At 46.4% G+C, this 12,900-nt stretch overlaps 1 protein-coding gene across 1 annotated transcript in view; it reads right to left on the bottom strand.

Annotated features, from left to right (window-relative positions):
- Positions 1-12,900, bottom strand: part of CCDC148 (coiled-coil domain containing 148) — a 49,790-nt gene that overhangs the window by 3,220 nt on the left and 33,670 nt on the right. Inside the window, exons 11-13 of the mRNA XM_063161471.1 lie at positions 4,806-4,946; positions 3,459-3,577; positions 242-359 (exon numbers count right to left, since the gene is read on the bottom strand). Of these exons, the coding sequence (XP_063017541.1) occupies positions 242-359; positions 3,459-3,577; positions 4,806-4,946 (378 nt within the window). The remainder of the gene's footprint in view (positions 1-241; positions 360-3,458; positions 3,578-4,805; positions 4,947-12,900) is intronic.

The raw sequence follows: 12,900 nt of genomic DNA, 5'->3' as shown, positions 1-12,900 counted from the left end.
AAAATCACATCCAACCTGTAAAAAACCGTCTCTATCTCCTCTCAGATATCAGCAGCTCCTACAGTACATTTAATGTCATAATGTTCCTGTTGTCAGAGCTCCAAGGACACAGGATTTATAAGAGGAGAGAATTGCTGTTGGTCAGCCCCAAGTGCCTTTTACCTGGCTCCCTTCTCCGCTTTTGAGAGATTGTTCTCTTATCCCTGCCCGCCCCGCAGCCAGCGCACCGGGGCCTGCCCACCTGCTGCCGGAGCGCTTCCAGGCGCTTCTCCTTGTGCTGCTGCTGCCGGGCCTGGAGCAGGGCCAGCTCCTTCTTCTGCAGCCGCCGCCTCTCCAGCAGGGCCCGTCGGAACCGCACCCTGCGAGCACAGGGAAACGCTGCCGTGGCACCGCCGCCTTCCGTGCTGCCCTGCAGCCCACACCTGCCGCAGCTCCGCCAGACACACCTGGCGAGGCCGCGCGGGCCCAGCACAACGCCTCCGAAACACAAGGGTGCTTTTCACTCCAGTGCGTTCTTTGGTGGAGTTCTTTGGGCAAGGGGAGTTTGGGAGGTTGTGCTTTTTCATTTGTTTCTCGGTGGGTTTTGGCTGGTCAGTTGTTCTTTTAAACAACTTGGCTAACCTTTCAGATTCCATGTCTAGACCACAGATTTTCTCTAGCATGCTTTATATAGCCCTGGTACTCTTTTTTCTCCCCCATTTTCTTTGCCAAAAGAAATGTTCTCTCACATCTGCGTATGGCAGAAGAAATCTTTCCTATAACCCTTTCCATTAAAAGAAACACCTCACTCCCAGTCTTGTCCCTGGAAAAAGGAAAAAATACTTGAGACTTGCACCCTTCTTTAAAAGGAAAAAGCTGAAGGTTCACATCAGTAACTCCAGAACTTTACCCACAGCACTACTGTGCTGCTCCAAACTTCACTGCAGGCATTTTTAGACTATTGTGCAGAGTTTGTTCCTTATGTGAGCTATAGATATTTGTTGGGATGCCACTTTTAGTCCTTCTGCAGGAGGTGACAATGCCATGCTTTGAATTTGGAGAATTACCCTCCTTTTGCCCTTCAAATCTGAACTTGCCTTTAGAGAAATACAGACAAGACAACTGCTTCAACTACAATAAAACATGTATTGTTATATTTTAGTCTCCAAATTTTAGTAAGCTCAAAGGAGTATAAAACTTGTACTATAAACTGCAACAATCAGAACTAAACCTATAGTTCTGCTGGTGGCTAGTGAAGACCTCTGTGTCAATAACCCAATCACAATTAGCAGGACAAACAGATTTATCCCGAGAGTGTGGTACAAGGCTGCCTGAGGGTACCCCAGAGAGGCTTCCAGTTTTTTCTCAGTGTCCAGTGTAGTTTAGGCAGAGAAATGCTACACCAGCAGTGTTCAGTGGTCATTCTGTGCCACGGAAAAAGCCTAATCTGCTTTTTATATGGAGAACATTTAATAAAAAGCAGACCTTCATGTTTATTGAAAAATTACAAAAATCATGCTGAAATTCTTTCACTCTGCTTGAGCTGACTATTGTGATACATGTTTTAAAATACTCCAGAGTTATCAAACATAAAATTAAATACTCTGGAAGCTTCTGTGCCAAGCCAAGAAGGAAGACTGGGGAGCACTTGGCCAGGCCTAAGGTCAAACAGTTTGTGTGCCCCTGGCAGTTTTCCTGCCCAGGGGAATACAAAGCAGTGCTAAACTGAAGCATCCTGAGGCCTTTCTGTGCCCAGTTTGAACCAGTCCGGGTGATCCCGGCTGACTGCAGCCAGGGAGCAGGGGCAGAGCCAGGCACTGTGAGGCTCCTGTTCTGAGGCTGTGCTGCCATCCTCCACAGGCTGCAGAGAGCACAGCCAGCAGTACCAGAGACGGAGTTCATTGTCAGCAGGCAATGGCACAGCAACGAAATCCACACCACGGAAGGCAGACACCTTGGAAACACATCCTCAACTGTGCATGATGTTCCTAAGTTGGAACATCCTTCCAATTTTTATACTTGGCTTTTATACTTGGTCTGAAACCAAGTGCCTTTAATCCCTTACTTTGACCTGGTCAGAGCCCAGGCTATTGCAATTACGAACTAAGACCTGAATAAACAGAAAACCGTAGTGACTCTGTGATAATAGGTTTCTTTTTCATAAACAAAGCAAATTAGTTAATTTTAAATTAATTTAGTTTGATTAAAAGCAATTCAGGATAATAGCAGAGTTTTAAAAAATATTTTATCGTATTAGAAACTCTATGTTCTATCCAGGCCATCTCCTGTACTTGGAGTAGTCAGTCAGCCCATTTTTTCCTTTTCCAAAGGACCCTGAAAATGTGTTGGATCAGAACTGTGCTAGCAGCCTGTGCCATGTTTGATGAGTGTTCTGCAAAGACTCAAACCCAGTTTCTGTGCTCTGGCAGGGGGCACATGCCAGCACACTGTCAGTTTTGCAGTGCTGCACAGGACGTGACAATGTCACATGTGCACCTGAGCCTGGACAGTGAAATGTCTCATTTTGTACAGCAGGTCAGTTCTGAGTGACAGAATGCACAACATTTACTGATTTCTCATTCACAATAGCCTGAAGGGGTGATTATTTTCTCCCAGTAATTCAAATACATGTGTTCCTTCTCCTGTGAGCTAAAACCAGTGCAGGCATGTTTAAGGAAAGGTAGAGATATATTTGTAGCATAAGGACACAGACAAATTAAGTTGTAGAAAGGTGTCCTAACAAAGTAATACTCAAGTAGTGTTTCCCACAGAATCCTTTCGACCAAATTTAATATTCTAATGCCAATTTAATCCTATTTTAATTGCACTTCTGGTCTACACAACTTGGTGGCTTCCTCTATGTAAAAAAAGTCAGCCTATGCTTTTATAAGAGCAGTTATAACCAGACTACATGAAGGGGTTTTTATGTTCCTCTGACAGAGGGATTCCTCTGTGAAATCCAGTATTTCTTCAACAGGCTGTGAAAGGTCATATTGTGCAACAAAGACTTGGCAATTCAAGCCTGAGCAGGCTCAAGTCCTAAATCCCATCAAACTGGTGAAGAGCATCTACAACCACATGAGCAATTTAGGACTCCCTAAGATAACAATAAATATCTTTGAGTTTGTTAATATGTTCCTTGCATTTGCCCCTCAAACAAACCAAACCTGATTATAAATCATTTTGTAAAGTGAAATATAGAAGGTCTTATTACTCAGCTACATTTCATGACAGTTTAGTGCTTACAATGGTCTGAAATTTTGATGGATGCTAATTAATTAATTCAAACTGAAATAAATTGCATCTAGGATACAGTCACCTAGGATGCAACCTTACTAGATGGTTTGAAGCATTTGCCAAACAGGAAGGAAAAAAATATCCTCAATTTATTCTAAAAATGAAAGCCAGGAGATCAAAGCAAATTAGATTATAAAAAGATCCTATTGATACTAAAGGTATTTACATTTCATTTCTTTTACCTTTCTCTGTCTTTGGCTGCTTGTTCAGCCATTAATTTTCTCAATTCCTCCAGTTGTTGTAGATCTCTCTCCTCCTGTTCTTGCCACTTGAGCTCTTTCTCAGCCCAGTATTTTTTCAGCTAGAGTTTGACAAAATACAGCAAACAAAATAACACTCATTCCAAAGCCCAGACAGTGAGAACAAAGCAAGAGAAGTATTAAGTTAGAGATTCCAATTTTGATCCTTTTAGAATAAAATTTCTATTTTAGAGCACTACAAGCTAACAGAATATTTACTAGGAGAGCAATAGGGTGTGGAGCTCCCACAACAAAAGTAGTAAAATCAGACTCTGAACACTAATTTGAATATATTTTGCCACCACAATTTGAAGACCACCACTACTATTCTGCTTGCATTCCCCAGTATTAGGTTATCAGCCTTTTTAAGGATCTGGGATGTAAAATACTCCAATGAAACATATGACTGCTGACCCCAAACAGCTGCTATTCCATCTGTGCATAGGCAGAGGGTTGCTCTCTCTAGACGTTACACATAGCTAGAGAAAAGTTTGCACAACCAGAATATTTACAGATAAAATGAATATTGGTGGTGGTTGGGTCAGCACTGGCTCCGTAAAGCTCTTCCTTCCCTGTGCTTTCAGAGCCACCTGCCACTACAATCACCATGTGTACAAAGGCAAATACACAGAACGAGCTGGAACAGAAAGAGGAGCAGCAGCAAAGCTACAGGTGACCTAAGCAGCAGCCCCCACTAAATGTGCCTCTGGACTCAGAGGTAAAAGCTCAGTGAAACAATCACATGGATTTCTGCCACATCCCTTAGGTAAAAAGGCCGACCCAAATTCTTGTGACACAGCTTGATTTTCTAAAGCATTACATTCACTAGAGTGCATTTCTGAGTTGCTGTTAGGCTGCCTCCAAGCCATTTCCCAAGGAGTCAGCACACAAGCCCTGGGAGCACCGTCCCCCAGGTGTGCCCTGCAGCTGTGCTGCGCTGCAGGCACGGTGCTGCCGGGCTCCCCTGCTGCATTGCAGCACACAGCTGCAGCACGGCAGCCTCCCGGAGCTGCTCAAAGCACACACCTGTGCAGGCAGACTGCTGTGCCTCTGGGCTGCTCCTGTGACACTGTGACTTGTGAGAAATGCCACAGAGCAACATAACTGGTGTGCCAGACCAGGCAGCTTTAGAGCTGAAATGGACAGGAGAAAGACCTGACTAATCATTTGCCCATCTCTACATCAATACACAATACTTTACAAGAATACATGTGCTATCAGATCAGCTATAGATTTTAGAAGCAATGGTACACATTTATATATACAAAAATGTATAAAAGTTTCTCATACTTTCTCTTTATCCTGAGCTCTACGGATGGTTTCCTGTTCTCTCTGCAGCCTTTCTCTCTCATCTTCCTTTTCTTTTCTTCTGGCAGCTACAGCAGCTTCTAGTTTAGCAGCTTCTTCCTGCTGTGCTTTCCACTGTAGAACCTGGAAGAAACAGTTGAAGAGACAGTCCTGCAGCAGACTGTGTAACACTGATCCTGCCAAGCTGAGACTGCAAAGGAAACTCATGTAATCCTCTTACAAAGTTTTATAATCTTATCAGCAACACAACCATTTAGCAAGCACTACCTTTCTGCATGTTCATGTGCAGCTCCCAACTGATAGCATAATATGCAATAAAGTCACATATGAAAAGGTTTTAGGCAAAATTGCTAAAACCATCTAAGGAACTCACATCTCCCTTCATCACTGTGAAGGGATGGAGACCAAGAGACAGAGAGCAGAGTGCATTTGCAGCCCTCAGCACAGGCACTCCTGTAACAGCTCCCTGCTGACCCAGGGCTCACTGCAGGGACAGGGACCTCACCTCTGTCAGCACAGGTGGTGCAGCCCAGCCTGGGAGCCCTGCTCAGAGCCGTGGGGCCCTGCACATCCCCTCCTCTGTGGGAAGAGAGGCAGAGCTGCCCAGCACAGCAGGACAGGGCCATGCTATTTCACCCCTTGTGCAGGGCCTGCCACTCTTCCTAACAAGCCCACTGGGGTGGCACGGACCCCCCAGCCCAGCGTGCCAAAAACGCATTCCTGACACAATCCTGACTGTGCAGCTTGTCCCCATACCTGGCCAGGGACTCCTCTGCAGTGTCCTGGCCAGCGTGGCCCCATCCACCTTGGGGCTCTCAGAGCAGTTGTGTGCTCATCTGTTTCACATTGCTTTCTACAGGATCAATGATGTCTCCTTTTTGTTGGCTTGCCAGCTCCTCTTGTAATGGATTTGTCAAGCACTAACAGAACTCTGCCTTCCTCTAAGGAGCAAGCATTGCAGCCATTTTTCAGCTGGTTTTCTACACTACAGCACTTTAATACAAAGATTTGAAAATGCTTATAATTTTTCCACCTTTACTGCATTTCACTGGCTGTGTGTGCAGATTATTAATTCTTCTGGTTTGTGCTTATAAAAGATGTTCTGTTTAGAAATCCAGCACCCCGTGGTCCAAGGTTCTCAGAGAGCTGCATCTCTGAACAATGCCCTGCTTGCCATGCTTCTTGTTAAAATAACAATTATACTTTTTTCTTTGCAATGAACTGAACAATGCTGTGGCTTCTCATGGAGTTCAGGCAAAGTGATAACATGCAAATAACCTGAAAATGCAGAGGGTGCAAAGAGGATGGAGCCAGGCTCTTCCAGAGGTGCCCAGTGATGGGGGAAAACAACAGGCACAGACTGAAACACCTGGAATTCCAATGCATTCATCACTTCCCTGCTGAGGGGCTGGGTGAACGCTAGAACACGCTGGCCAGGGGGGTTGTGGAGCTGTTTAAACTGGATTCCATGCAGTCACCAGCTGTACCTGACCCTGCTGGGCAGGGGTGACCGGGGCCGGGAGAGGTCCCTCAGCCTCTGCTGCAACACCCGGATCAGGCTTCCCACGCACCTGAAACTTGTGACACCAGGGCTGTCGAAATTGAAATTTTCATGTAGCAATTTTGCCAGCAGCCTGCTCGTGCAGTTTAGCGGTTTAAAAATCTAAAATAAAATGCTAAATTGTCTCAGTTACCCTTCACTTGCCACGCTAATGAACTCAAAAAGAAATGCTTTGAAAATGAGTCAGAAGAACATGCAATCCTTTCTACCTTGCTTTTGAAACAGACTGAAGCAAAACCATATATAGAGAAAATATTTAAAATCTGACAACAAGTAAACAGTGAGTGAAATCTGCAAAAAGCATACTCAGATTGGAGCTGGGATAAGCTGCAGGAGCATTTGAAGGAGCTTTAAACTTCTGTAATAACAGCACAGATTTTCTCAATTGATATGAGGTAACAGATTATGTAACAAAAAAATTGCTTTTTGTAAGCCTGGATTTCCCTACATCCTGCTTCCCAGTCCTTTCAAATGCTCTGCAATGCTGAGGTCAATGCCACCGGGTGCAGTTCATGATGCAGCCTCAGTTCCCCCCATGTCTGAGATTTCTCCCAATCCTCTAGAGGTCTTCCCTGGACACTCATTTATCAATTGTTTGGTTGTTGGATTGGTTTGATTGCAGCCAGTAGCATGGCGAGGCCATAAACTGGTCTCAACAAAAGCTGCATTTCCCTGATGCTGCAGGGGAACCAGTGCGTGGAAATGCCCATGGAGGACAGAGCGCAGCCTGCAGGGAGCCTGGGACGATGGCAAATGGCTGAAGGAAGCAACCCACACTGCAGCAGTGAGCAGACAGACACTGATCTGTCCCGAGATCATCTCAAGCCTCCCCATTAACCCATTCATTGACAGCGCTCGGCACGGTGCATGTGACACCCTGCCCTTGTGGTGTGCCACCACCACCTTCTGGGGCTGCTTCCATGCAGATCGTTCCTTACAGCCTTTGATCCAAGTCAGAAATCAATACTGGGGCACAATCTCGGTTTCTGACAGCTTATGTACAAACAAATGAGCACAACCAAGCACCAAATTCAGAACTTCACTAGGCTGACAAAGCATTAATCACACAGTAGCGTTCCCCAGACACAAGAGATGGGCCAGTAACTCAGTGTGTATCTCCAACCCTGCAATGCTCCCTACTCTGCCCTAAATCACTGCCAAAACATATATTTACTCAGGGCGTAGAACATGCTTTCCATTTTTCAAATTTCAATTCTGAATCTACTTTTTCATTTTTTAGTTAGGATTTCAAATGTATGAGCCTAAGGCCAATCAGAAAAATGGGTAACAAGGATACCAGAAGAGTTTCACTCTACCATACTTGTTCACAATACCCAGTTATTATTTTCTGTATTCAGCACATGAAATTAGTTTAGATTTATCCTTGCTCCCTCCGTGCCTTTTCATTAGGGCAAAATAAGAATAATTTCCTTTAAAAAATTTTTAAAAAATTCATAATTGTGACAAAAAAGGACATAATTCCAACAAAGCCCCCCGCCCCCCAAAAAAAACCAAACAAACCAACAAAAAACCAAGAAAACAAAACAAGGAACATTGGTAAAAACCAGAAAAGCAATACATGCAAAATATGTATAATATGTGACTGTGATTCTGTAGGCAGGCCTTATGCCATGGCTTTTCCAGGAACAAGAGTTGAAATCATATAGGATAAAATGTTCTTAACAGAGCAGAGGTAGAGTGAAGTGTAAGAAGCAACAAAACTTAGACATTAACCAGGTGATTCAAATACCAGCATATTTCACTTTTTAAACCACATTTGAACATTAAAATCCTCTGTGCTAGAGAGCAGTTCTATCTCACAGCCCCAGATCGCTTTGTGCACCAGGCAGGGAAATCCACACGCTCAGGAGGTGGCAGGAGGCTCCCAGACCAGTCCTGTCCGTGTGGTGGCAGGTTAGGAATGAGGGTCAGGCGGGACAGAGCAGAGCCTGAGCTGCATTTCCTGCCCTGGGCAGGGAGGGAGCAGCTCCTGCCCAGAGGGACTGCCGGACACTGAGCTCCCGCAGCTGAGGGGTGCCAGGAAAGCCCGCTGCATTCACTGGGATCTCATCTCCACAGGCAGCCTCATGCGGATCTGGAAAACAAAAAACCTCCCAAACAATAATTCCGCTTCACTACAGCAGCAGTCTGGCACCGCAGACTGCACCAAAAAAAATTAGCGTGTTCTTGATTGCATTCTTCCATTCCTATCAGTTCAAAATCACAAGGGTATATTTTACTGTGTCAACAGTAAATATTTTATTTAAATATTTTTAAAAATCCTAGTAGTTAAACTAATATTGAAAATACACTGAAACCTGGCTCTCCCATTGCCTGTTCCACAAAACTGTTTTCATTTCAGCAGTACAAGCACTGCCAACATTAGGTTCTGAAAGTTTTTAATTACAAATGGCATTTCAAGTACATTTCACAGTTCATGCATTATTAGAGGAGGTTTTGCCAAGTGAATTATTAAATTGCTGTGCTGAACAGAATGCATACACACCTTTTTTCAGTTCATTTTTTCAATATTGCACATTACAATAATGTAAAGTGCACTACAAACTAATTAAAGTAAAAAATTAGTTCTTTCACTGTAACATCTGAATAGCAATAATGTATTTACCATTCACCTAATGTTACAGATACAACTCTTTTAAAGACAAAACAATGCAGAATACCACAGCACCATGGGAGGTTTCCCCTTGAAGCAGCAATGACTTTTTATTAACAGACACAAGGGGTGGCATCAAGCTGCTCAGCTGGGTACCAGGAGCACAGGGCAGCCGGTTGTGCTGGCAAAGGTCAAGCAGGGGCAGCCCCAGCTTTGGAAACAGAGGAAAATGTGCACGAGGAACCAAAAGGACACAAAATCCTGGGAGGAACGGTGTCAGAAATGATTGCCCAGAACTCAGAGCACTCTGTGCCACACAGACATACTAAGCTTGTAGAATCCAAGTTCTAAGCAAAAGTTCCCAATAACTGTGTGATAAAGCCAGTACTGTTTGTCGTAAGTGAAGGCATAAAAGGAAATCCTCTGAGATCCCACTTTGATGTTTTCTAGCTCACTTTTTCAACCATATAAAATCACACAATCTAAATACTCTTCTAGTATCTCACAGAATTTAATTAATCTCTGAATCACTTCTGTCATCTCTCCTTATTTATACTACGGTTTGCAGTTTTCATTTTCTTCTTCAAATTGTTCACAACTGATTCTAAGAATCCCTGGGGAAAAAATTAGGGGGTCTCTTCAAGAAAAATAACTTCACAAGTGAAGATTCTACATGGTAGAAAAAAACCACAAAAAGAAGAACCACAAAATTCGGCTAGCCATGGAAGCCCAGCAGAACAGAGCCAGCCTGTTCACGGTGGGATCACAGAAACACAACAGCTGCAGGTCAGGGCTGCATGGTCACAAACAGCACAATGGGATTATGAGACAACTAGAGATTCAAATACTATTTAAAGAATTCAGCATTTTAAAAAATCTCATGCATAAAAAAAGAAAACACACAATGTGTCTCCCCACATTTGTGCCACAGTTCTCCCAGGTTGTTGTACAAAGCAGGTGGGAGATCCCAGTGAGCCAGAGGCACAGAGCACCATTCCATGTTTCCCAGTGGGGCCAGCATGGGCTGCCTGAGCCCAGCGTTAGGCTGTGCACAAAAACCATGCAAGTACCAAGCACGTTGCTGTTGGCTGTCAAAGCTATTGAAGGTTTTGAAGGTAAACAGGCTATTGCAGGTGCCCTTGGAGCACAGGAGCAGCCCAGGCAGAGCCCCCGCAGGCAGGGAGGAGCAGGAGAGGAGCTCTGGCAAGGATGGGCGCTGTGCTGTGCGGGACCAGCGTGGGCTGCCTGCCCACAGCCCGGCTCAGTCACTCAGCTGCTCACACTGCGCTCGGGAGAGCTGGCAGCCCCAAAGCACACTGAGGAATGGGCATGTTCACATAACCACGCTGATCCCCTGCCCAAACCAGCTCCAGCCTCTCCTCTCCTTCCTTTCCCTGCGTCACCACCTTCTCCTCTGCTCAGGGTCTTGCTGAATATAGAATTGAGAGTTATCCCATTTATGGCAAGTCAGAGATACCTCTTGGTTCTTCCAGATGGAAGCCACAAGGCACAGAGAGAGAAAAATCCCTCTCAATTGCAAATTTGGATTTAAACCACGTCAACTATGACATTTTTCCTTCACATTTTTAAGAGAAGGGCTGCAGCCAGAGAATAAGTTGGTGACCGAAGGAATTCTGTTTCTAGAGAAATGGCCACTTTAGAGCTATACCTCTCTAGTGTGTTCTGAAAAAGAGAAAAAGCAAAGCAGATGTAAAAGGTGATTAAGTCATAAGAAGTCACATGCTGAAGAAACAGCGGGATTGCAACACCAGCCCTTCAGTAGGGATATTGCTCCCAGTCCAGTTCCTGAGGGACACATCATCAAACAAGGAAGATGATTTTGTTTAGATTTGGCAAGCTTTTTATTTCCCCACACAAGATCAATGCTTTTTATCTCCTCTAGAACTGGTCAAACTGAGATCACTACAAGATTAACATGGAAAACTTATTAAAAGGTGACTTGCAATGCCAGCAGTGCAGCCTCTTTACTTGCAAAGCAGTTCAGCCATTCATACTTCAGATGGAAGCAGCACATGCTGATCTGTGTCTCCTGCCTGAGCAACTCCCTGCCATTCTGACATGCACAAAAAAGAAAATACTTTTAAGAAAACGGGAGGGAAACATAGAAGAAAAAAAAAAGTTAAAGACCCAGCCTCCCATAAAAAAGTAAGGATTCAGTCAATTTCTCTTAAGAGTAATAGAAGTTAAACACATAAATCCCACTTGGGTTAATGGGATAATAAATCCCTTGGATTTAAATATTTTACAAACTAAACAGGAACATAGAAGTCTGTGTTACAAAACTAACTAGGTTTTTCAAGTCACTAACTGTATGGAAATGTCTATCCAACAACTACTAAAAAGTAGTGTACTTCTTATCGAAAAAAAAAGTGATTTTTCAAAGGTACTTGCACTCACCCACAATTTCTCAATACAAACCCCAGTTCACCTGCTCAAACTCTTCCTTGTGTGCCAGGACTAGGAGGAGGGTGAGGGATGGATGCTGAAGCCATTCCCATCTGCAGGACAGAGCTGCTGCAGCTGGTCATGGGCAGAGCGTGACCCTGCCAGGACCTGCCCAGCGCTGGACTCACACCCAGGGTTTGGGCAAACAGGGATTGGGGGCACTGGGCCTGCTGGCAGCACATACCAGGGAACAGCAGCCCCAGTGCTGGGCACTCACACAGGGTTTGGGCAAACAGGGACTGGGGGGCACTGGGCCTGCTGGCAGCACGTACCAGGGAACAGCAGCCCCAGTGCTGGGCACTCACACAGGGTTTGGGCAAACAGGGGACTGGGGGCACTGGGCCTGCTGGCAGCACATACCAGGGAACAGCAGCCCCAGTGCTGGGCACACACACAGGGTTTGGGCAAACAGGGATCTGGGGGCACTGGGCCTGCTGGCAGCACGTACCAGGGAACAGCAGCCCCAGTGCTGGGCACTCACACAGGGTTTGGGCAAACAGGGGACTGGGGGGCACTGGGCCTGCTGGCAGCACGTGCCAGGGAACAGCAGACCCAGTGCTGGGCACACACACACACAGGGTTTGGGCAAACAGGGGACTGGGGGCACTGGGCCTGCTGGCAGCACATACCAGGGAACAGCAGCCCCAGCGCTGGGCACACACACACACAGGGTTTGGGCAAACAGGGGACTGGGGGGCACTGGGCCTGCTGGCAACACGTACCAGGGAACAGCAGCCCCAGCGCTGGGCACACACACCCAGGGTTTGGGCAAACAGGGACTGGGGGCACTGGGCCTGCTGGCAGCACATACCAGGGAACAGCAGCCCCAGTGCTGGGCACACACACAGGGTTTGGGCAAACAGGGATCTGGGGGCACTGGGCCTGCTGGCAACACGTACCAGGGAACAGCAGCCCCAGTGCTGGGCACTCACACAGGGTTTGGGCAAACAGGGATCTGGGGGCACTGGGCCTGCTGGCAGCACATACCAGGGAACAGCAGCCCCAGTGCTGGGCACTCACACAGGGTTTGGGCAAACAGGGATCTGGGGGCACTGGGCCTGCTGGCAGCACATACCAGGGAACAGCAGCCCCAGTGCTGGGCACTCACACAGGGTTTGGGCAAACAGGGGATTGGGGGCACTGGGCCTGCTGGCAGCACATACCAGGGAACAGCAGACCCAGTGCTGGGCATACACACACACAGGGTTTGGGCAAACAGGGATCTGGGGGCACTGGGCCTGCTGGCAGCACGTACCAGGGAACAGCAGCCCCAGTGCTGGGCACACACACACACAGGGTTTGGGCAAACAGGGGACTGGGGGGCACTGGGCCTGCTGGCAGCACGTACCAGGGAACAGCAGCCCCAGTGCTGGGCATACACACACACAGGGTTTGGGCAAACAGGGGACTGGGGGCACTGGGCCTGCTGGCAGCAC

This window comes from Melospiza melodia, chromosome 8, assembly GCF_035770615.1.
Source record: "Melospiza melodia melodia isolate bMelMel2 chromosome 8, bMelMel2.pri, whole genome shotgun sequence".
Lineage (NCBI taxonomy): Eukaryota > Metazoa > Chordata > Aves > Passeriformes > Passerellidae > Melospiza > Melospiza melodia.
Note: the sequence above shows the minus strand (reverse complement) of the source record. Positions and strands in the feature narration are given on the sequence as shown.